The 25863-nt window shown below is 45.0% G+C and overlaps 1 protein-coding gene across 1 annotated transcript in view; it reads left to right on the top strand.

Annotated features, from left to right (window-relative positions):
* The window catches only part of LOC119954759 (cadherin-related family member 3-like), a 103772-nt gene that overhangs the window by 17189 nt on the left and 60720 nt on the right, over positions 1 to 25863 (top strand). The window contains exons 2-3 of the mRNA XM_038780302.1: positions 16357 to 16556; positions 22189 to 22354. Coding sequence (XP_038636230.1) covers positions 16357 to 16556; positions 22189 to 22354 — 366 coding nt within the window. The remainder of the gene's footprint in view (positions 1 to 16356; positions 16557 to 22188; positions 22355 to 25863) is intronic.

Below are 25863 nucleotides of genomic sequence, written 5' to 3' on the forward strand. Positions count from 1 at the left end.
AAACTGTTGCAGTCCAGTAGGTTTCAGTTATATCTATGCTGTATTCCCTTGAAGGCCAATATATCCTACCTAAAGTGTGGAGCCCAGAACTGCCCACAGCATTCCAGGTGTGGTCGAACCAGGGCTTTTCATAGCTGAAGCATGACTTCTACCCCCTTGGGTGTGTTAATTGCAAGGGGGCACAGGTTCAAGGTGAGAGGGGGAAAGTTTAAGGGACGAAAGGGAAAATGCTGGAAAATCTCAGCAAGTCTGGCAGCATCTGTAGGGAGAGAAAAGAGCTAATGTTTCGAGTCCGATGACTCTTTGTCAAAGTTTAAAGGAGATGTGCGGGGTAGGTTTTTCACGCAGAGAGGGGTGGGTGCCTGGAATGTGCTGCCAGTGGATGTGGTAGAAGCAGGCACATAAGCAGCATTTAAGAGGCATCTGGATGGATATATGAATTGGGAGGAAATAGAGGGATACGGACCGAGTAAGGGCAGAAGGTTTTTTTTAGTTAGGGCTTCATGATCGGCACAGGCTTGGCGGGCCGAAGGGCCTGTTCCTGTTCTGTACATTTCTTAGTTCTTTATTTTCTGGCCCTCTCGGTATTTTATTAGCCATTAAAGAAAATAATACTCGTTTATTAGATTTTAATGATCTATGTATCTGACTGTTCAAGTCTCTTTGTGCCTCACTGTTTCTAGCTATTCACCATTTTAAAAAAAATATCCTGTTCTCTCTTTTTTGTTTCGAAGTGGATGACTTTTTCCTACGTGGAAATCCGCTTGTCACATTTTTGCTGTTCAGTTAAATATAGAACATAGAACATACAGTGCAGAAGGAGGCCATTTGGCCCATCGAGTCTGCACAGACCCACTTAAGACCTCACACCCACCCTATCCCCGTAACCCAATAACCCCTCCTACCCTTTTTGGTCACTAAGGGCAATTTATCATGGCCAAACAACCTAACCTGCACACCTTTGGACTGTGGGAGGAAACCGGAGCACCCGGAGGAAACCAACGCAGACACGGGGAGGACGTGCAGACTCCACACAGACAGTGACCCAGCGGGGAATTGAACCTGGGACCCTGGCGCTGTGAAGCCACAGTGCTATCCACTTGTGCTACTGTGCTGCCCGAAAGATAACCATGTTTATATCTTTGTAATTTTATGCTTCCATCTACACTACTCACAATGTTGCCTGTTTTTGTATCGGCAGCATATTTTGATATGCAGCTTCCTATCCCATCACCTGAACTGAAAATTAATATGGTGAAAAGTTGAGAACCCAACATCACCAGTCACATTCTGCCAATTATCCGTACTCACCGTCCCTTGTCACTCAACCCATTTCCCAAACAGGTGCTGGAATGTGGCGACGAGGGGATTTTCACAGTAACTTCATTGCAGTGTAAGCCTACTTGTGACACTAATAGATTATTTATTATAACTTTTGCAAAATAAACTTCAAATGCATATCTGGGTCATAACTGTTTCTTGCAGGATGTTTTGGGTTGGAATTAAATATAACAAACAAATCCATTTGTTTTAACTTTGTGCATATTCAATTCTTTGCTACTTGTTGTATATGTCATTGAATCGCCTGAATAGAATCATCAAATATTGGCACCATACAAGTTCAAGGAGTAAACCATCAAAATCAATCTTTCTGACACGTCCATAAGAAATGTACCCAGGTCGCTGACTCTCGTTACAACTTTATCTGGCCCAGTGATTTCACAATCAAAACAAGCAGGGGCAGGTCTGTGGTTCGTTGCTGGACTAGTATCTAAACAACAAAACCCTTAGACACAGAGTAAATAAATGAGTGCACGGAATTCACACCATGAACCAAAAGTAGAAGTAGCAAAAGATGATTTTGAAATAATGTATCTGTCATTATCATGTTTCGGTTACGGGTATAGGGTGGATACGTGGGTTTGAGTAGGGTGATCATTGCTCGGCACAACATCGAGGGCCGAAGGGCCTGTTCTGTGCTGTACTGTTCTATGTTCAAGGTGCTTTGACCCCATGTAACCTAGATTCTGATAGTACCCACCAGTGTGTGTGCTCCTTAATTCCAGGACTGAGTGCAAATCCAGACAAACCTGCTGGACCAATCTCAACGGTGGTCATCAACCTTCCCATTGTAACCTCGAGACCCTGGCATGTTGGTGTCACAACCTCAGACAGGAGACAGATGGACTGCTCCATCTATCACTCTAGTCTGCTGAGTGACTGCGGGATCTCTGTCTGACGTCCTGCCACCAGTTGTTGAATCTCCAGGATTATGTTTATGGCTGTTTGCAAAGATTCACCATCTGACAGACTCAGCGGGTGACTGGTCTCCAGCAGCCTTTTGAGTGCCGAAGACCTGGGCTGTCCCTGCCTCTGACTGCTGTCGGGAGGTGTCAGTGAGGTGTTCTCCAGAAGATAATCCCAAGCCTAATCTAGGACTATGATCCCTGAGGTGTGTGTCTCTGCGTTGGTGGAGGGAGTGGGTGAATGAAGTGAAGGTTCTTCCTCGGTGGCTTCCTCAGCCTCCTCCTTCTAGTAGTCTGCGGGTTGGGGCTTGGGCTTCTAGTGATATCATGGTTTTGTTGTAATTCACCGACTGACCAATAGGAGTCTCATTAGTATATAAGTGAATGTTAGAGTCAGGTGACCTCAGACTGACCAGGAAACTGGGAGAGAGGTTGCTTGCGCATGTTCATACTATTATTCAAATGTTGTTTGTATATATTTGACCCAGTTAATGTTAATACATCGTATATAGCTTTAGCTACAAGTGTTCTTGTAGTATAAAACAGGCCATCTGACAAGAACAGTACAAAGCTTATCTTTGCCCTCCTCATCTGCCTAGATCTGCTGATGCCTATAAGACAGGGAAGGGAGTTTTGGTTGAGCAGATTGCATGTAACTCACTGTGAATGTATGGAGGTGGTGAACTCATGGAAATGTCATCTGCACTAGGTTCATGGGAGAAGCTGATCTCCCCTTCCTGACAGTGGAGTTCCCTGTCCTCCCCAGCATTCTCCTCGAATTGGATAAGAGGAAGATGTCGGCTGTCCCTCCCAGGTCTGGGATCCTCCTCATCTGTTGTAGGCCAGCTTGCCTGGATGAAGACAAAGAAAAGAATGTGATGAGAAGGGATGGAACCCTAGTGTGTGTGTGTACTGAGCCCTTCCCAGAAGAGGCGGAAGATGGAATGTGAACAGGATGAGAGATGAAATGGTGGTAATGTAAAACAATCCGTGAGACAATCTGTGTGATATGTCACCCCACTAATGGCTGTGCAAGACTCCTGAAGAGAGTAACCCTCTGAGTACATGATGTCATGATGAAAGTTTGATAGGGAGTTGAAGGATGACTTACATTGGCAGGGAGCGGGATCATTCATACTCATCCTGTACCAGATGGCATAGCGGGTGGGGTGACGAGCTGCCCTGATCTCTTCTGCTACGGCCTCCCAAGCCATCCCTGGGATAAAGCACATCCCTATCCTGCCATACTCCTCTGATCAAAGCTTTGAGGGTGTTGGGGCAGAAGTCTTCTTTCTCTGGTTGCCGGAGATCTCTAAACATCTCCTGGAGACAGCTAAGCGGGAGAGAGTGAAAAGTGCGCGCTCGGGTAATGTTTAGATATGGTGCTTCAACCTTCGACCCCCGCGAGGTAACAATGGGCTGGACGAATCAGACCTTACCTGCCAAGTGATTCAGAGATACTCACCTGTGCATAATTAATGATCATCCAAGGGTGAAATCAAGCGCGATTTCTCGTCATTTCAACCAGCAGGAAATGTGTCATGGAACCCGTCTGCCATCGCACTCAGTGAAAAAAATAAAACTCTGCCTATCATTCCTGAATGACCTAACCCTAATTTTAAGGTTATGCCCCATTGCTCTGGACACTCTTGCGAAAGGAAATAGCTTCCTTGCAGCCTACCAAATCACGTAATTATCTTAAAGACTTCAATTAGATTACTCTTTAATCATCTACATTAAAGAAGATACATGTTTAATCCATGCAATCTATTCTCAATGTAACTCTTTAGCCCCAGAATCACTTGTCAATCTTCAGTTCCCCACGCAGAGCTCTGTTTGCCACAGTTTTGCCTACTCATTTAATCTGTCAATGTCCTTTTGCAACTTTTTGCTTCCACCTACACTATTTACTTTGGCAGAGAACTCATGTTATGACAAAATTAGATATATAGCCCTCTATTCCTTCATCTGTGTTATTTATAAATATAGTGAAAAGCTGTGACCTCTGTACAAATCACTGAGGGACACCATCAATAACATTTCAGTACCAGCCCATTATTCCTACTCTCTGTCTCCTACATCCGAACTGTACTTCCTATGCAAATCATTTGAATGCCTCCAATTCCATTATTATCACATTTTTGTAAATATTCTTTTATGTGGCTCCTTATCAAAAGTCCAGTAAAATCCATGGACACATATCCCATCAATGTATTCTTTTTTAAAATAAATTTTTCCAATTGAGGGGCAATTTTAGCATGGCCAATCCACCTACACTGCACATCTTTGGGTTGTGGGGGCGAAACCTACACAAACGCGGGGAGAATGTGCAAACTCCACATGGACAGTGACCCAGAGCCAGGATCGAATCTGGGACCTTGGTGCTGTGAGGCAGCAATGCTAACCACTGCGCCGCCGTGCTGCCAACATCAATGTATTCAACTGGGTTCGTTATTTACCTTTAAAATTCACACTGGCTCTCCATTCATGTGCTCAGTCGATCTGTCCCTAATAGTAGGTTTTAGTAACTTCCCAGGAATTGATTTTGTACTAATTAGCTTTTAATATCTTAGTTTCTCATTCTTATCCTTCTGAAATAATAGGGTGACTGTGCAACTTTCCTGTCTAAAGGGTCAAATTCTGAATCAAGGCTATTTTAGGAAATGGTTCGCAAAATGCTGTCCAGCATGTGATGATAGGTAGGCTATCATCTGATAATATGATTCATCTGTATATAATATGAATAGATCTACATAATCTGTATGCGTATTACAAGTTATATGTTTCACTGTTGTAGTTTTAGCATCCGACCAGAAGGTGGCACGAGTATGCCGTCACATGACCCGGACGCACTATGTGGTCAGGCAGTAGATGTTCGTGTGGAGAGTATAGCAGTCGCGTTGAGAGTATCTCTGTCGTTCCTTAGTGTTAGTGAGCGGTAGACCATTTATTCCCATTATTTCTATCTTAGACTTTGTAATAACCCTTTAATAGTAGTAGTTAGCAATAAATAGTTTTTGTTTAAGTCTAAGTCTGATGTTCTTTGTTAAGACGACTGAATCGTGATCCATCTCCGGCGTATCAAGAGTACATTACACAGCATGGAACTGAATCCCATTTGAATAATTCTATCCATTTTTTAAATCCCCAAAGAAGCTGAAATTTGGTTATAAATGCAAACACTCACCCAACTTGTGAGGCCACATGAATTAAATTGTGGAATCTTGACTTTCAATTGTTCAAGCTCATACCAGTTTAGCGCTCTTGGCAGTACAAAGCAAAAATAATTTTTAGCAAAGTATCATCTCGTGCGGGAAAGTGGAGAAGGTAGCCCGCCGACTAAGCTGTCAGGTTGTCCCATGTTTTTGAACACTTTGCCAAAAAAATTAAAGTGGCAGATCTCATGACGCCATGCTGGCGGGGCAGGCTCTCATTGAGCCCACCCCACCAGCAAAATAACACTCAAATGGAAATGAATAAAAATGTAAACACCCCCCCCCCCCCCCCCAGCCCCGCCTGCAACCCCCTCACCTGCATACAACTCCCCCAAAGCACTTCCCTCACAGAACTCTCGGCCCCACCAAGGAATCCCTCCCCCCCCCACACAACATCCCCCCTTGGGACTGCCCCCAGCACCGTCCCCTGGTACTACCGGGGCAGTGCCCCCGGCAGAGCCTGGACAGTGTCTGGAGGCTGTACGCACCTGTGTGCCTCTGGTGGGTTCTGCTTACCAGGTTTATGTCGTGGGGGACCTGTCGTGACTCATATTGGCACACCCTCGAGTTGACGTGACAGGACAATTTAACGTGAGGGAGCTATCAGGCAGAAGATCCGGATAATGATTTTTAAATTGATGCAAATTGGAATCCTGACTTTTTTAGAGTTAGGATTCCCGTTACATCATTGGCAGGAGGGAGGGTGGACAATCGTTTGAGGAAATCCCACCAGTGCAAAAGCCTTTTTGGGACTCTTGCTCAATTCTCCACACACTCTCCCCGAATGTGTGAGCAGAAAACCCTCCCAATGGAGTCAGGGATATTTTCCATGAGGCGCCAGGCTACATTTTACAATACCATATGTGATGGCTTGATGCATACACTGGAGGTTTCCAGTAGTTAACATGGTAGTTAACAGTAGTTTATTGAACAATAAACTCAGATAAGTAACAGGCACAGAACACAATATAACCATAGAATAGAATTCCTACAATGCAGAAGGAGGCCATTCAGCCCCCGAGTCTACACTGACTCTCCACCTAGGCCTACCTACCCTGGTCAGTCCACCTACCCTGCGTATCTTTAGACTGTGGGAGGAAGCCAGAGCACCCGGAGGAAACCCACACAGACACGGAAAGAAAATGCAAACTCCACACAGGCAGTTTCCCAAGGCCGGAATTGAACCCTGGTCCCTGGCGCGGTGGGGCAGCAGTGCTAACCACGGTGCCACCGTGCTGCCCCCTGGATCACTTCAGCTCGGGGGTCCACATTGCCCAGGGTCCTGCTCCCAGGGGCCCGCTAACTCTCTATTGGCCGCGGTTCGCCTGCTCCCAAGCAATTGGCTGTGAGTCAGTCACGTGGTTCGTTGAGCCCGCCTCTTTGAGGCCGTCGTGCTACACTGTGCACTAGTGTTGGATTCTCACATGCAGGAGTCAAGGAATCCTATAATAGTAGGCAGATTGCTCATGATTGCTCAATCCTTGTCCACTGCATGTGAAGAATCCCAAGACATCAAAGAACCTCACAAAATGTCCTTCAGAGGATAGCTCTCTTCTACCCAATTTGACAAACAGATTTATGTCAGCTGGCAGTTCCAAAAAATGAATAGAGGGTTAAAAAGCCTAATTATTGGTTGAATGCAAGAGGTCAGACAGAGAAGAAAATGAGTACATGCATGGAGGACACTGAACTATTAACAGTCTTCAAGGCATTACGTGTCTTAACTACCATAAAGTATCTGAAATTAGTAAGTAAATGCTCCAAAGTATGCTTGCATCAATCTTCCACCATCAGTTCTTGCAGCAGCCAGAAATATTTGCCCAAATATGAATGGGTGTACTGGTATTAGACCTTAATTAACGCTGAGAGACCTATTACAGCACATGTTGCCCCTCCCACCTCCATTATTGCCATGGCAACGCTACACACAAATAATGGCACGCATTACAACAGCTGAACATTGCTGAACGGTGGCCTTCATGGGGTGGGGGACGGGGGAGGGGGTATTTTTCCACTATTGACAAAATGGTCAGCTTTTTGAACACTGCTCACCAACCCAGGCCTTCCCCCGCCCCCCTCCCCCCATTGTAAAGCTGTGCCCCGCACCACAACATCCTTCGTTTATAAGCACATATTTATCATGGCACATCCGAGAGAGGGAAATTCAGTGTGAGGAGCCAAGCGAGCACGCACCCTCAATGATTCAATGCGCTGAGTTTCAACCACGAAACATGTCAGCAATTAAATCCACAATGTAAAATAAAGTGATATAAGGTATGGAGAGGAAGGCTGGCTTCGTAGCAACAATCCACACCTTACAGTTGTGTACATTGTGGATCAAAAGTGAAATAATCTCTCAGAGAACACACATTTATTTTTCACAACAGGTGCATTAACAATGGTTGAATGAAACAAGATGTGATTGACAATGAAAAGGAAACACAATGAAATTGAAAAGTTGCTAGGGCCTTGGTGAGCCGACTCCCCAATGATGCTGTGATGTGGTTCACTGGCTTTGCCCATTACACATTTCAGATCAAATAAACTGGCCAGTAATCTGCACAAACCACAAATGATTTGGTTTGCTCATGTTCAGAGCTTCAGAACAACCAGCTCCAGCACAGGCACAAGGTAGAACACCAGGGACTGGAAGGATAATAACCATGGACACAATTGGTAATATCTTTAAATTACTCCTTATCGTCTGTTTCTTCGGAGGAGGAGGAGTACCTGGTAAGTTCTTTTACAAGCGTTGCGGCTGCTTCTTTTAACTAAAGCTGTCATTTTCTTTTCTCTTAAATGTTTAAGGCTTCCACTCAACCAAAAACAAATTCCGTTTATTTGATCATGCACTGTCACTTTTTAAATAATTATATATTTAATAGTGTAACATAATGCTTTGTTATATTACATCTTTGGATCATTATGGTGTCTTGCTTTCCAGGGATGTAATTTTGCAAACTATATTAAATATGTTTTCTTTTTACTAAGTTAGGAAATGATTGCTTAGTTAAAAAGTGTTAATAATATGAAATGATATAAAGGTGAGATTTTAATTGTCTCATTTATAAAAATAATTAAAGTGTGATCCAAATAGTCGAGTTTCAAGGTGTTAATTTCTTCAGGTGTAATGTCAGGTGTAATGTTTATTTTCATGTGATTTCGTTATGTGCTGTTTATACTCTGTTATGTCTGGACTCGAACCTCTTGGTCAACCTTCCACCTTCCATCCTCTTTAAACCTGAGCTCTTCCAAGTTCTGCTACTTATATCCTCACTAACACCAAGTCCAGTTCACGCATTACGCCTGTGCTCACTGACCCATGTTGGCTCCCTGATACAGCAAAGCCCTGGATTTAAAAATTCTTATGAGTATTCTCATTTAGTATTCAAATCCCTCCATAGCGTCACCCCTCTCTATCTCAGTGAACCTCTTACAATTTCCTGCCCCTCTGCCCGACCCCCTGCCCCCACTAAGATCTTTGCATTCCTCTAATTCTGGCTCCTTGCACATCCTTGATTTCTATTGTTCGTCCTTTGGTCACCATTCCTTCCGCTGCCAAGGATCTGAGCTCTGGAATTACTTCCCTAAAATTCTCTGTCTGTAACTCTCGCTCTTCCTTTATGTCACTCCTTAAAACCTCCCACTTTGAACAAGATTTGTCTAACAGGTATCTCTTTATGAAATGAAATGAAAATCGCTTATTGTCACGGGTAGGCTTCAATGAAGTTACTGTGAAAAGCCCCTAGTCGCCACATTCCGGCGCCTGTCCGGGGAGGCTGGTACGGGAATTGAACCGTGCTGCTGGCCTCACTTGGTTTGCTTTCAAAGCCATGTACCTCAGCACCAGATTTTGTATGATTATACTCTTGTTGAGGACTTTGAGGCATTTTCACGATGTCAAAGGTATAATATAAATAAGTTTTGTCATGCTGAACTCAGTGTTTGGAATTCATCAGGAAAATTCAAAGCAGATAGAACTTTCCTCCTTCCAATATGGACACACACTAGATACTTCATATAGTAAACAGCTGATAATTTGAGAAACTTTCAAAGGAGTAACAATTATCAACAGTTGCCAGGGCAAGCTCTCGGTTGTGTAGAACTGATTTGGTTGGTTTAAGGGGGGGGGGGGGGGGGGGGGGGGGGGGGAGTCTTTTTATCTTTACTGTAGTTTACAGTAATATATACTAGCCATGTCAATTGGTACATAAACAAACCTCTGGAGCAAAATATTCATACTGGCATGGATTCAGAACACATAAATTGTCGCACATAAAGCTTGCTTCAAAGTTCACATTGCATCCAATTCCAGGTCCAGTCTGACCTCCAAATTGCATCGATTGCCGAAGGCAATAAATATCTTATTCATAGATTCCAGGATAATTTTACAGAGCCAACTCTGCCTAATGCTGCACCGAAGAAAAGTAAAGAACAATTTGTTATAATCCGGCAAAATGTACGGTCACACAATGAAGATGAGATAACAGTAAATCAGTCTCAACACTAGGCGACCCTCTTACAAAGACCGTGCTCATTCGGCCCACTCGACAGTGCAATCTCTAATGCTTTACCTATCAGTCGTTGTGCTAACTCCTGGCGAAGGGAGCAAATAAACACTAAGAAACAGCATTTTCAGAAAATCTCTGGGAAATTTCTTACAAAAAAATTAAGCGATCAAACTCCAGGACCATGTCACCTGTAACCATGGATTCATTAAGCAAACTCACCGACCGTCACTTCCCCAACTTATTGATTTGTCCTCCTGACACACTTAGAAAGGAATGTACCATTGCCAAGTCTGTAAATGGAATGTCTGGTCATCGCAAATTGGAATTCTGTGCATCGGGGCTAGATATTCCACATGAACATGCCACCTTAAGTATTTGGAATTCGATACTTTCAATACTGTGTCCTAGAAAGCCACGAACAAAGATAAAGGTCATAGATGGGAATGCCATTACCTCTTAAGTTTCCCTCCAAGCCACACGGTATCCAGAGATGGACGTTCCTTCATTGGAAGATCTTAAGGGTCAAGATCTTGAATCTCCAACGTACCAAAAGTGTGGGAGTAACTTCACCACACAGACTTCAGCAGTTCAACAAGGCAGCTCACCAACATTTTCTCAAGGGGCAACTAGGACCCCCACCATCTATCAGCCCCATTTTTGTAACCCCTTCTCAAAACCACAACCTTGGGGAGGAACCTGGGAATCACCCCTTCCTCCCCTCTACTTAGCAAGGCCCCCAACCCCTGGCAGTGCCAACCTGACACCTGGGCATATTGGCACTGCCAGTTTGGCATTGCCCCGGCACAAGAGTGGCACTGCCAGGGTGCCTGGGTGACACTATCTGTGTTCCAAGCTGGAAGTCCCAAAGTGCCAGGATGCCTGGGGAGTGCCAGAGTGCCACCCTGCCCTGTATCTAACCATCCGGGGATCTGCAATGGGGGGGGGACAACCACCCATAGCTGCCATTAGGCCTGGCCCACCTTTGTGTGGACTACTATTAAATGGCACCCTTGTGAGATCTCCCAGGCGTTGAGTCGAGGTGAATCTGACAAATGCATATTTAAATTAGCTGAAAGGCTCATTTAAATATGTGGGCCAGTGAGAGCGAGATCCAGATCACGATGCCTCACGCGATTTTGTTGAACCTCACAAGCTATGTCGAGTATTGCGAATCTCGAGAAAGGTCTCTCACGAGATTCAATGGCCTCGACCCGCAACAAGTCAGGCATGACATAGCTGCTGAATCATGTCCGAAGTGTTACCGCTGGGACTGAATAGCGTGCGATTCGTGTTAGTAGTGCTATTCAGTAGGCGAGGCACGACATGCAAATGGGCCACACTCTGCTGCCATGGATTCAGAGCAAATCCTGGTCCAGTGGGTGTTGTAAACTTTGGGGCCATAAATAGCGCTAAAGGGTCTGGCAGCTGGAGCTGTTTTTAAGCGCTCCACTTACCGCACACTCACTGCTACACAAGGATGGATGACGCAAGGGCGTACAGCTCCATGCCAATGAGGAGTGAAGGAATACCCTCTTCCTCAGTGTGGGCCACACATTCAACCTGGGAGATGGTGGCAGAGGTAGTCAGTGATGCTAGCCTCACCAGGAGGACATAGCTGGTGATCAGGAGGGGTGGGGGGGGGGGGGGGGGGGGAGCACTGGTGAGGCCTCTGTCCTGGAGGGACAGAGAACCAGGGGGGGGCTCAAAGGCTATGGTGCAGGGTGAGCTCTGCTGATCATCTGTTTCCTCTGCAATGGGACAGCACTTCTAAGATGTGCCAACACCACTTGGGCCCCTAATTGAGCTTGGCCACGCCCATTCCCTTGATGATACAGCTGGGGTATGAGGGTATCCAGAGGGTTGGCCTGGGTGGGCTCCCAGATGACCAGAGGCCTTCTGAACAGTCAAAGGATACAGGCCGCACCCAGCAGTGTGGGCAGCCCCACAGTGTCAGTGGCACCAAAGGGGTGCGTTTAATACACAGACAGCAGGAATGGTGGTCTGAGCCAGGCCACTCCGATCCTGAGGAGGACAACCAGAGTCCACAGACAAGGTACAAAGTCACTTCCTGCTGCTGCCCCCAGCCCGGGCAGCCACCCCACAGCAAGCCCAACAGTTTTCAATGGATTTTCAGTGTTTTTTCAGCCTCCCGTTCGTGATTTGCAGACATGGTGCTAATCCCTGTTTGTAAATACTTGTAGTAATATGCGTCCGCAAGACTTGAACCTAGGAGGAGAGGAGCATCGTAGAAGGGAAGAGAATGAAGTGTCCAACCCCCTAATCACATTTAAATTCATGCAAATGCTGGATTTGCATGTGGCTGCCGGGGAGATACCGGAACGTGGCTCCGGAATCGGTGCCGGGTGCAAATCCCAATTTGCACATTACGCCCAATTCTGCACTCGATCGTGATTCGCGTTTCCAGCCTCGTGAGGAGAGGAATCCAGCACAGAATGTCAGGAATTCATGACGGAAGCCTCCGAGGCTGTGCGATGTGATGTAGGGGTGGGTTTGACTGTAACAGCTCTATGTTGCAGATTTATGGGGTAAGATTTGTCTGGCCCCTAGGTGGTGACTGTAGAGGCTGGGGAAGGGGCTGGGGTCCTAGCAGGGTTTGGGATGGTTTCCCAACACATGCTGGTTACTTTCCCAGCAGCACGACAAACTGCAGATAAGTTGCCAACTGAACTGAGGGAGGTAACTATTTAAACAATTAAAAATGCTATCAAAGATGAATGTCCTGAGCTTCTGGCTTTTGCCAGCAGTGGAGTGGTCCCTCCCATCATTGCCACATTAAGAGATTGCCAGCTTAATGGGGGAAGTCTCTTTGCAGTAATCTGGAGCAAATGGAGCTGGAGAGGGCAGGAAAGGCCACTAAGTGTGGTGCCAGAGGGGCCCGCCTGGTTTGCTTTGGGATTTTTATTTTGATACTTACCTTATCAAATCTTGTGATCCACAAGACGTCTCAGCAGCCAATGTCGATTTCTGGCCTTGGGTCACTGGCTGTGTGGAGTTTGCACGTTCTCCCCGTGTCTGTGTGTGTTTACTCCGGGTGCTTTGATTTCCTCCCACAGTCCAAAGATGTGTAGGCTAGGTGGATTGGCCATGCTGTTGCTCCTTACTATCTAAAGATATGAGGTTAGGTGGTGATCCGGGAATATGGTCCCAGAGTCCATGGTAAAATCCTGCTCCATGGAACCTGCAGCAGAATCTAAAATATAAGGAACAGCCAGGGAGCACAGACTGCTGCCCTTCCTGATGGGACCTGGACTCAAAACTTTCTAACTCAACATCAATTTTATAATTTCCCACTATATCTTCTCCAAACTATTAAGCCAATTCCAGTCCGTTGTTGTCAGCTGCCTACTAGCAGAAATGAAAAATCGTAAATCTCTATTTTAACTGCATTTTATATTTCTATTTTCCTGCCAGTTTGACCATTTTATACATCGCTAGAAAATCTTCCATCTGGACTTCTTGCCCTAAGAATGACCTCACACAGTTGTAGTGATCTGGTTCATGGTTCATGTGTTTTGGAATATAATTTTTAGTTTTAGGAACTGAAGTTTAAATTGTAGAAAATAGGTTCTGGCTGAGAAACCGATAAAAGCAGCCCTGATGTGAATGCAAGTTTGGAGTTTATTACACCTAAAAGGTTGGCATGATGTGGAGATGCCGGCGTTGGACTGGGGTGAGCACAGTAAGAAGTCTTACAACACCAGGTTAAAGTCCAACAGGTTTGTTTCAAACACGAGCTTTCGGAGCACGGCTCCTTCTTCAGGTGAATCTTCACCTGAAGAAGGAGCCGTGCTCCGAAAGCTCGTGTTTGAAACAAACCTGTTGGACTTTAACCTGGTGTTGTAAGACTTCTTACTAAAAGGTTGGGGCCTTGTTGAATTAAGAGGTTAACAGCCAAAACTGTAAGACCATAAAACAGGAGTTGGCTTACTTAGCCGAAGGAAATGGAGACATGGACCTGGACTCTCATGCTCGTGGCAGGTAGCGGGAGTTGGGAAAATTCCCTGCTTGGTCTTCCCACCTTGGAAGAAAGCACCTGTAAGGATGGGATTCCCACGATGGTGGTGATGTGGGGTGGGGAGGGAGGTTGCATGTGCAAACCCAGAAAAATGTTCGGAGGTAGCCCCAGGGGCTGCCAGGTTCTTTTGGACTTTTCCCCAGCTTTATTAAAAAGGCTCTCTAGCCTCATTATGTATTCTTGCCTTGAGACCAGGCATCCATTACAGTTAAAAAAAAACCTCAGCCCCAGAAGAAACATGGCTTGAATGACAGCTCCGGCTCTCTGATCTCTCCTGTTAATTCGCAATGTTTATTTACACAGACTTACTTAAGAGGTTTCAAGTGCTTGCAGTTTCCGCTATTAAAACATGAAAAGGGTCAGGGTGATTGACACTTTTGTTTCCCTGCAGTAACAGGACCTTTTTTTTTTAACAAAGCAAAGTTATGGTTGAATGAGTATTCAAAGCTTTCTTGTTTACACATTCTATTCTCACTGGAGAGTTCATTGGTTCTATAAAGTGTTTGGAAAATGGAAGTGCCGCAACTTGACAGAGGAGGAATGAGGGGCCAAGGGTGATAGGGAAGGGGTATATCTTGGCGTAACGGCACATTGGGGGTCCCACAGGCTATTTGAGACCCTCGGGTGGTACACCAGCATTCCCCCTAGCATCTGGGCACCTTGGCACTTCCAGTCTGGCAGCCTGGGTGGAACTGCCTGGAGCAGTGCCAGGGTGTTAGGCTGGGAGTATCGGGATGCCCGGGTGCTAGGTAACCGGCCCATGTGCGGCCTTGCCAATTGGAGGGGGGGGGGGGGGGGGATTCCCAGGTCTATCTACAAGTTTTGCGATGTGAGGTCAGTAAAGCAGGGGGAGGTGAGGAGGGGTTGGCCTGAAAGGCGGAGGTGTGGGAAATTAGGGCTGCCAATCAAAATAACACCCCAATCTGCAATCAGCTGTTCATGCTGACGAGATCAGCTCACCAGCAAGAAATCTCTGAACATGGCCTCAGCAGGGAGAACTTCCCCAAGGCCAAACAAAGCACCGTCGAACAGTAGGGTGATTCTCGGCACTGCAGCTGCCAAGAAACACCCTGTGAAAAGCGCCGAAAAGCAGACTTTAACTCCTGTCTGCTGATTCTCACCCTTGCAAGTTAACAAGATTTCCAATCTGATTCTGTGCTATGCAGTGCCCGGCTATTTAAAGCATGCACATCATAATACACCGTTTAAAAGCCCAATGAACCAGTGAAATGCAGCAATTCCAGAAAAATCTATTATACCTCTACATCAGACCAATGTGTTGGGGTGGGGTGATATGCATGTGCACAGCAATGACCTCCGACCAGCAGGCGTTAATGGAGATCCACCATGTGACTTGAGAGATTCGGCAGTTGGTAGTGAGTGGTACTAGAGGGCAGTCGCACTGAAGTAGTTTTGGGAGAATCCACTGAATTCATTTATTAAATGTAGTATAGTTTGTTCGTTATCTTTCCATGTGTTCATCTTGTTAATTAAATCATCTTACCAGTCAAAGAAGTAAATGTTCTGTGTTGATCTTTACTACGGCCGTAACACAGAACATAACAGGGTAGAAATCTGCTGCCATGGCATGTCACTGGCAGTTTACGGGTTTGGTACATATAAGATTAACGTGGGACCAAGCTTGGAGATAGCTTGAATCATATATATATGTATATAGTTTGTGTACTTAATAAATGCATTTAATTAACCTAACTAAGACTACAAAGACTTAAGAGCCACCGAACGATGTCCAAATCCCTACAATAGTCACACTTTCTATCTTGTACCATCATCGTACCAGCACTGTAACTCATCTGCAACCGTTCTGTGATATCTATCACTCAGCTAAGCCTAGGTCAACTCCTTTTTCTCCTGCCCTCCACTTTGCCCTCTAGAAGGAGATCTAGATTTTTTTTTAGCTCTGATCAAATGACCAGAATACCGGCTATTTCTATTTGCTCTTGCAATTTCAAGTGCCTCGCCATTTGCCTTGTGGTCAGTATATGAAGTTTAAAGAATATGTCTTAGCAGCCACATTCCAAAGGCCTTCCCTTTTCTTCTGCAGACCTATATTTATTGTCTCGGCTTCTCAAGCACACAGGAAAGTGGATAGAACAAACAAGGTCTGAAAATATGCAAATAATACTTCTTAAAGGTCAAAAGTAAAATACTGCAAATGGTGGAAATCTGCAAGGTCACACACTTGAAACGTTAACCCTGTTTCACTTTCCACAGATGCTGTGGGACCTGAGTATTTCCAGCATTTTGTATTTTTGTTACTTTTTAAAAAAATGGTATCTGGCACAGTTTTCGAGATAACATGAAGCACTTTTTTCTCTTTCCACAAGGTGTCAGTGGATTTATCAAGATACGAGATCTACCAGCTACTGTCACAATACAAGAAGACACTCCTGCAGGAGTTGCAATCTTTAACTTTACAGTTGAGTCAACAACCGTTAATGAGATAACGTTAACTCCTAAAATAGCAGCTACCAATCCAGTCAACAGCTTTTTCACTGTCTCTGTCAGACGCAGTGGAGATTTGGAGGTAGGGACTTTTTTTTCAAAATAGGGAGTGTTACGACTGTAAAGGAAATTCAATTAATTTTGGGAATAAGGGGAAATCTGGTGAAGAGCTATTCCACTCTTTTTAAACCCCCCTGATACTGCATTTCTCCACAATAGAAAAGTTGTTCATCATTCATCCTGCTATTTCTCCTTGTGGGCTGGGAAACTATCCACAATTTGTTCAATGTTAGGACTGTGGAAGGCATCGATTACGCCAGAGTTAGATACAAAGCCAAAATCTGGCAAGTAGTATTTACCGAGGTAAGTGCAATGTTATGTATTTGGTGAGGACGAACAAATGACACCGATACTTTACATGGAATAGCAAATACATCACTCAAAAAAGTAAAGTGATCTTAGTGTTACAATCGTTAGAAATTCATGATCAATATTGAGCAGCCAGAACCAAGATAATTGTGCATTCGTTTGTATTAAGAGGACTATTCAATATAAATCAAAGGGCACTCACTTGTTCTTGTCCAAGGCCTTGACTGGGTCACCTTTAGAATATCGTGCCCAGTTTCGGTTCCTTCATATTTCAGGTGAAATAGAGCGCACGATTCAGCCACCGATCTGGATCTTGCCCTAGTTGGGCGTGATCCAGATCAGCATATTTTTTCCCCGCCAACTGCAAGTTGCCGCGGGCAGGAAGCGGACTACGGAAAGGTCCATTGACCTTGGGCAGGAATTTCCGGTCGGCGAGCAGTGCGGCCGGAGAATGCCGCCCCTGGACTCCTATTTCACCCTGCGCCCAGGTGTCAACTCGCGCGCCTGCAAGACCTCAATAGGGCGCCGTTTAGCTCAGCTTGCCAGCAGGAAATAGACAAAAGCATGGTCTCAATGGGAGAAACTCCGCAGAGGCCCAGAAAACTAGCTAAGTGCCGGTGAATAGCAGTGTGAATCTCAGCACTGCAGCCACCAAACACGGCCAAAAACGAACTTAGTTTTCAGTCGCTGAATCACGTTCAGAAGCTTTTGAATAGCTTGCTCACAATGGACTTAGAGTGGAACTAAAAGAATGATTTCCCTTAGAAAAATGAGTTACTCAAATAGGCTGAAAAAGTTGTATCTATTCACTTTAGGGATGTGTAAATTTGATTGATTTTCCAGCAGTATACAAAATGCTTAAAATTGGGTCCCCATTGAGTGACTATTTCAACTTAATTGGTTGGGAAGGCTGGGAGTCAGGTCTATGAGGTACGCAAGGCGAGGGCTAGTTTAGGTTTTGGGTAGTTTTTCTCTTCCCAGCAGACAGTTGGAACAAGTGACCAGCTACTCTCTGCAAACCTTCAAAGGAGAACTCAACTAGTTCCTGGCTGGGGCGGTGGTCTTGTCTTATTAAAGGTAGGTGATACAGTATGTAATGTGAGGATTGTCAATGCAACCGTCTGGGCTAGTTTATAGACAAGTGCCAGGGAGTTATTTTCTGGAAATTATCTCTAACTGTCTATTGGAAATCGCATGTCTGCTGATGGGTGCTGATTGTCCAATCATGACGTTTCTTGGACCACAACTGTCCCGGACGGACTTGATAGATCAGATGCTCTTGTCCAACTTGGCATTCTCAAATGTTTGTGTTATTATTTTATCTACTCATCAGTACCACAGCTCTGTCTCTATTGTTCTGACTTTGCAAGATGGTTATGTTCTAAAGTGACTCCTTTACATTTTCATTCTTTCCTGAGGCGTGGGACTCCCAGGCTAGGTCAGAATTTGTTGCCCATCCGTAATTGCCCTTGAGAAGGTAGTGAGCCTGAAACCTGAAACCATTTAATCCTTAAACCGCTGCAGTCTCTCAAGTTTGACTTTCAGTAGGAGTTTGGTGCAACCGACTGGCTTGCTAGATCATTTCAGAGGGCAGGTAAGAGTCATCCATATTGCTGTAGCTTTGGAGTCCCATGTAGGCCAGACCACGCAAGGACAGAAGGATTTCTTTCCCCAAAAGGACATTAGTGAATGAAATGGACTTTTACAACAATCAATGGGAGCTTTATTGGGCGCGATTCTCCACTCCCCACGCCGGGTGGGAGAATCGCGGGAGGGCCGGGCGACTCACGACACGCCCCCCTGGCGCCACCCGCGATTCTCCCACCCCCCGCTCTTTCACGGCGACCGGCAATTCTCCGGCCCGGATGGGCCGAGCGGCCTGCCATTCCTGACCGGTTCACGACGGCGGCAACCACACCTGGTCGCTGCCGTCGTGAACATGGGCGCCAAATGCTCGTTTGAAGCTTGTGGGGGTCGGAGAGGGGAGTGAGCACCACGGCCGTGCTCGGGAGGGGACAGGCCCGCGATCGGTGGCCACCGATCATCGGGCCGGCGTCTCAAAGCGATGCACTCTTTCCCCTCCGCCGCCCCGCAAGATCAAGCCGCCACGTCTTGCGAGGCAGCGGAGGGGAAGACGGCAACCGCGCATGCGCGGGTTGGAGCCGTCAGCCGTCGTGACGTCAGCCGCGCATGCGTGGATTGGAGCCGGCCAACCTGCGCATGCGCGGCTGACGTCACGACGGCGCCGCCGTCGCGTCATTCTCAGCGCACCGCCTTGACGCAAGCGTCAAGGCCCGGTGGCCAAGGGTTACGGAGCGCCGCTCCTAGCCCCCCGGGTGGGGATGAATAAAGTGCGAGGAGCAGCCGAGTTCACGACGGCCTTCCCGATTTATTGCGGGAGCGGAGAATTCCGCCCATTGTTTCCAATTCCAATTCCAATTCCAACTAGTTTCCAATTCCAGATTTATTGGTCACCATTCAACAGACAAACGTTCAGGACAGCTTTTAGGCACGTTTGGTGGTGTTCCCCATCCGTGCAGCGCTGAGAATCGCTATTCAACTGCAAAATTATGGGTTTTTTTAACCTTTGCGAGTTTTATCCCACGAGACCACGCTTAGAGAGATTTCCTGCTCGCCAGCAGCAATGGCGGTTCACAGATCGGGATGCCATTTTTACCGACAGCCCTTGTCCTTCAGTTATTCCCATCTGCTGCTGGGAAATCCATCCTTTAAAACATGTTTGATCTCTAGAAGCATGAGTACAAATCAAGGAATAAATGCAATCTAATTCAAACTGCTCCGATTCTCATGGCTCAGTGCTAGGAAGCTTGTGAGAAAGCCAAGTAGAGGGTGTGGGTGGATAGTGCCAGGATTGGGTCATATACAGAGGCAATCTGTGTCCTCTATTGTCGCTGTTCAGGGATGACCAAATTTAAGTGTCATCTCCATATGGTTTACACTTTACACCAATGGAAAGGAAATGGAGCAGATCATAAACCGCTGACGTTTGAAACCTGAATCTAAAATAGAATATTCGGGAAACACTCAGTGATTCAGACAGCATTTGTAGAGAGAAACAGCATTGACATTCCTGACAACAGGTCATCTGCCTGAAACTGGGCTGGATTTTCATCCGAGAGGTGAGTAGTGGGAGTCAGGGAATTTCTGGGCTCAGTTCAGCCTGGCCTGTCCACCCCCTTCAAAGACAGCCACAGGAGTTGCTGGATGCTGAGATGGGCTGGTGAAAAGGCTTGCCTCCACACTCTGGGACTTTGTTCCATTTGTAATAAAGACAGAAAAAAAAAGAATAGGCCTCTAGTCCTCACTCCTCCTCACTCTGCATATGCCTAAGTGCCATCCGTGCCAACCCATGTCCCTCTAACCACCTCCCCATGACCCCTCATACCCTTCTTGCCAAGCTATGGCCCCCACTTCTCCCGTGGCCCATCATTCCTTTTATGCCAAAATATGGTCTCCATCCATCCCCCTTAGCCCTTCGTAACCTCCATGTCAATCTATCCCACCTCTATGACCATTCACCCATGATACACACCTACAGAAGCAATGAACCCTCTAATAACGTGAGGATGTGTGAAAAAGTTTTAATGTTGTTCATAACTTTCTGATAGAAAACTATTTTACTTGTGCCACTATAGAAATATCAATCGCCCAGACAATTTAAATCATCAATAGCAAACTGTCAGCACTTGGCAGTACTTTATCTTATGTAAATAAACATTGTGCAATTAACAGAATAGATCTGTTAGTCTATTAGAGCAGTCAATTAAGCAATGTTTTGCCTTGGGTGCAGCTGTTTCAGTAGCCTAAAGAACGTCAGCAAAAATGTATAATGAAGCTTGGCTGAGAGTCCAGACATCCATTATCCATTATTTGGTTGAAACAAAAGGGAATATATTGCTTGATTGACATATTTTGTTCTCTTATCTATTCTGTCACTGGCACAATGCTTATTTACCCCAAATAAATATGTTTCAACTGCTTACAATTTCTTCTGATACTATAGAGCATATGGCCATGGTAAAAGCAACTTATTTGAATGAGTGACTTTTTATAGAGATTTTTCCCACATGCTATTGTTAATATAGGGTTCAGTGTTTCTGTAGAGTGTCATAGATTTTTATGGAGGGTATGAGGGACCATCGACCTGGGTAAGACCTTTTGAACTTAACTTTAAAAAGGATCCCTCATCAGCACTGTAGTTCATGATACTTCTGAGGGGCTGTGAACCATGAGTCCATAAAAAGCTGGCCCAACTCCATGAAAATTTCAGAGGGCTATGAAATGCCTATCCTCACAATGGAACTGGTCAGGTTGGGAGTGCAGGGTGTGGGTCCGCGACCCACACCAGTCCAAGCCTTTATTGCACACTGGTAAAAATTGGGCATGCCCAGATGGGGACACAAATCCTGGAATCGGATCCCTGCCTCCATTTTAAAAGGTCCTGGAGTCTCACTGAATCTGCAGAAATCAGTCCATTAACTATGTTGCTTTCACTCTGGGTGCTACCTGGTCTGATGTGTGTTTCTGGCATGTCCCATTTCTATTTGAAGGGAATGCACACTTGCATCTACAACCTTTTCACTTATTTCCCCCTCCATATAAGCAGACATTTGGGCCTAAGAGCAATTTTATAACTTGGGTAGGTAGCCAAGTGTTGAAGATGAGAACACCTGCCGAGTCTATACACTCTGCTTTTATTTAGAGAGAGACACACACACACACATAGCATTTCATACACCTTAAATAAACATCCACAGTTTCTACCTGCTCATGGGTACAGGTGAGTCCCCAATTAATGCTGAAGACCTGAATATAATTAATACCAAATTGATAAATAATTAACAAGGTTTTCACCAGAAAGATGTGGATTTCACCAGAAAATGGGAACAAACACCTCAGAACTTGAGTGAAAATCCTGGCCATTGATAGGGATTGTCAATGTTTTCTCGATGTTATTTGGTTTCCCTATATCCACAAGAGATTATAAATTCCCACGGTTTCAACTTAAAACAGTTTCTGAGGCTCTGTCCCATTTAGCCGAGACATTCGTAAATAGTTTGGATGTTGTCAGCCTAACAGCTTTGTCATTATAAGTAGCAGTTTTTTAATCCACTAAACATGGCCTTTATGGTTGTAAATTGAATGGAGTAATGTTACAACCAGCACACCACAACTAACTTCCAAGAACATATGCGCAAATAGTGTCAACACAGCCACATGGGGAAAGTGCTTTTCGTCTTCTTAGTTTTAATGATTCCAATACATTCGTCTGGAACTGAAGAAGCTGAACGAGGTGTGGAATAAACTCTCACTTTGTTTTTCAGGTGACTGTTTCAGAAAATGCTGGGCTGGACTACGAAACTCAATCCAATTACGGCCTCTTAATCTATGTTGAGGATGATAAGGGCAATGCAGACTTTCAAATGCTTACAGTTTTATTAAGTGACGTTAATGAACCCCCAAGGTTCCTGGATAATCTTGCAAATGGAGGTGGGCAGAGCTATACACACACACTTGTAAAAGAGAATGAGCATGTTTTATGGATGGTATTAAGCAACTATTTTCAACCTCTTTGCAAGTACAGTTTAGAAGTACACCCTTTGTTTAGATCTATTCGCTATTTATGGAAACATGGCTACAAAACAATATCGGTTCAGGAATAAATATTTGAAGATGCACAACATTTTGAAAAGACAGACATAATGGATACTGAGGAGTAGCAGCCCCGATAGTAAAGGATGACATAAGAGCAGTAGTGAAGAAGAACCTTGGCTCAAAAGATTAGCAAATAGGGCCTGCATCATAGGAGATTTGGAAAGGCAAAGATCAGAAAGTGCTGGTGGGAGTAGTTCATAGATATACTCAACAGCAGATATACCATGGACAGAGCATTCAGCAAGAATAATTGGAGCTTGTAACAAAGGCAGTGTTATAATCATGGTGCACTTCAATCTTCTTATAGATTGGGTGAATCAAACTAGCAAAGGTAAGTTTGTAGAATGCTTTCACAACGGTTTCTTGCAGCAGAATATTTAAGGAACCAAACAGGGATAAAGCCAGTTTAGACCTAATCTTATGTAATGAGGCAGGTTTTATTAGAAATCTCATTGTAAAAGATCTGCTGGGGAGAAGTGATCATGATATGATTGAATCCATGTTGAGGGTGACACACTCCAGCCCCAAACAAAAATCTTAGACTTAAACAAAGCCAATAATGAAATGAAATGAAAATCGCTTATTGTCACGAGTAGGCTTCAAATGAAGTTACTGTGAAAAGCCCCTAGTCGCCACATTCCGGCGCCTGTTCGGGGAGGCTGTTACGGGAATGGCACAGGCATGTGGGAAGATCTGACAAAGGCTGGTTGGGTGAATTGTCTAAAAGGCACGGCAGTAAATAAACAGTTGGGAACACAAAAAGAAACAATTCATGATGTTCAACAAAATACATTCCATTAAAAACAAAATTTCAGCAAGAAAGATCCATTCGGGGCTTACTTGTTAAGTTAAGGACAGTGTTAAGTTAAGTTACTTACTTACTTGTTAAGTTAAGGATAACACTAATTTGCAAAGTAACTTCATTGCAGTGTTAATGTAAGTCTACTTGTGACAATAAAACGATTATTATTATTAGGAAGCTTGAGGGCAGAGAAAGTTTTAGAAGTCAGAAGGTTGACCAAAAAGGGGGAGGGAAAGAGAATGAGAATAAATTAGCCAGGAATATGAAAAAAGACTGTAAGACTTTTTCCAAGAATATAAAAAGAAAGAGGGTAGCTAGAGCAAATAGTTAGTCCTTCAGAGACATAGAGGAGAGAGATTATCACGGGGAAATGAGGAAATGGCAGAGACGTTTAACAAATATTTTGTGTCCTACCTCACAATTAAAGACTAATTACATGCTAGAAATAGAGGATAATAAAGGTTTAATAAGGATATGGGAGTCTACTGAGTAAAATAAGAAACAAAATTTATATTTACACAAACGATATGTATACTATCCCATAGCCCCCTCCCGGGTTCCTCTCTGGTCCACCTTTTATACAGAGGTTAATAGAGATCCCACCCCTAGCAGGGAATCTCATACTCCGTAAGGACAACGAGGAAGACAACCATTCCCGTAAGTTCCGTGTGGAATATTACAAAAGGGACTAAAAAGAATGAGGAGCTTGCGGTAATTCGTATCAGAACAGAAAAGGTATTGGAGAAGCTTCAGCCCTGGGATCTAATGGGTTACAGCATAAGGTTCGAAAAGAAGTAGTTGCAAAATAGTGAATGCACTGAATTCTAGAATAGTTCCAGCACGTTAGAAGTTAACAATTGTGACATTGCGATTCAAGAAAGCATGAAAAGAGAAAATTGGGAACTGCAGACCATTTAACCTGACATCAGTCATCAGGAAAACACTGCACTGCCAGTATGGTCAGACCGAGCCAATATGGGTTTATGAACATTACGGGGCCAATTTTCAGCATGCATTCACCATCAGAGAGAACAGAGAGGCGGACAGAAAATCCGGAGAGAATTGCATTTCCCGATTTTCCATGCTACATCATGGCGCTGACCCTCACAAAGGGTGAGAACCCAATTTTAATGGATTTTGATCAATTTTAATATCATGAGCCAGCCCCCCGCCACATGATCTTTCCTCACTGAATATTCACATGTCACCAACGTGACATCGTGTCGGTGAGGTTTACAACAGGTTTTGAAAGATGAGATTCAGTCCAGCAGATCCCTTTGAGGGTGCCAAGATAAATATAGCTCCCAGGGAGAGGGATATGCTGCCGCTGGCATTACCTCCTCTCACAGGTTGGAACTGCCATGTGTGAGGAAAGTGGACAGTGATGGGGGGTTAATTGCATGGATGATGAGGAGCATGTAGTGAGGAGGGGGAACATCAGCAATACTTCTTGTGGTGGTGGGCGAGGGCCCCGATGATTGTCCGGGGACTGGAGGGAGCCCTCGATATGTCCGTGGTGGGGGGAAGCGGGTGAGTTCCTCTTCAATGCTGATCAGGGCGCCCTTTAAAGATTGAGCCCTGATCTCTGTGGGATGTGAAAACTGAGTATGTGGAGAAGGCCTTGGGCTCTATTAGCCCCTCCACCCCACCAGAGTTATGATGTTAACCACTTCCATTCATTTATTTTACTCAGAGAGTCTCAAAGGTAGAAGAAAAATCTCAGTCTTTGTAGCTGGAGATCTACATGCCACTTTTCAGTCGAAGCCTGACACTTGCTCAAATTCCACCCTGTATCTCTTGCCGACACAAAATGGCTGCTGAATCTAGTCTGTATGTGCACTATTATGATCCTGCACCAGAACCCAACAGTTAATCGGATACTGGACAGAAATCCCAATATTTTATTTAAACGTTGTAAGACTGTGAGGAAAGGATGTCTGGCTCCAGGACAAATTTCACACAAAATAGGGATATTGTAAATTAGAACAAACTTTATTAGTGGCACAGTATTAAAATATCTTTAACAACACACAAGAAAATAGCTCACAATTACTCCTTAAATAATGCTAATCAATACAGTGACACAATAACCATTAACTGCTATCTTTACTCACACTCAACCAACAAAACCATCCCAGGTCACAATCCATTGCAAATACAATTGGCAGAAATACTTGCTGTAAAGAGATATCTTAGATAATCCACTCTGAGAAAGAGAGATCTTTTGAGACTGCTTGAAAGAAAGAAAGCTGACATCCTGTCAGAATAATGCAGAATCTCTGGCTGTTCTTCAGCAACATTCTCAGCTCCCAGCCAAAAACTAAGGGCGCGATTCTCTGCTCCCCACGCCGGGTGGGTGAATCGTGGGAGGGCCGGGCAAATCACGACACGCCGCCCTGGCACCCCCCGCGATTCTCCCACCCCCCCTGCTCGAAGAATCGCCGCTCACCGTTTTTCACGGTGACCGGCGATTCTCCGGCCCGGTTGGGCCGAGCGGCCTGATGTTCCCGACCTGTTCATGCCAGCGGCAACCACACCTGGT

This window comes from Scyliorhinus canicula, chromosome 20 (genome assembly GCF_902713615.1).
Source record: "Scyliorhinus canicula chromosome 20, sScyCan1.1, whole genome shotgun sequence".
NCBI classification, from domain to species: Eukaryota; Metazoa; Chordata; class Chondrichthyes; order Carcharhiniformes; family Scyliorhinidae; genus Scyliorhinus; species Scyliorhinus canicula.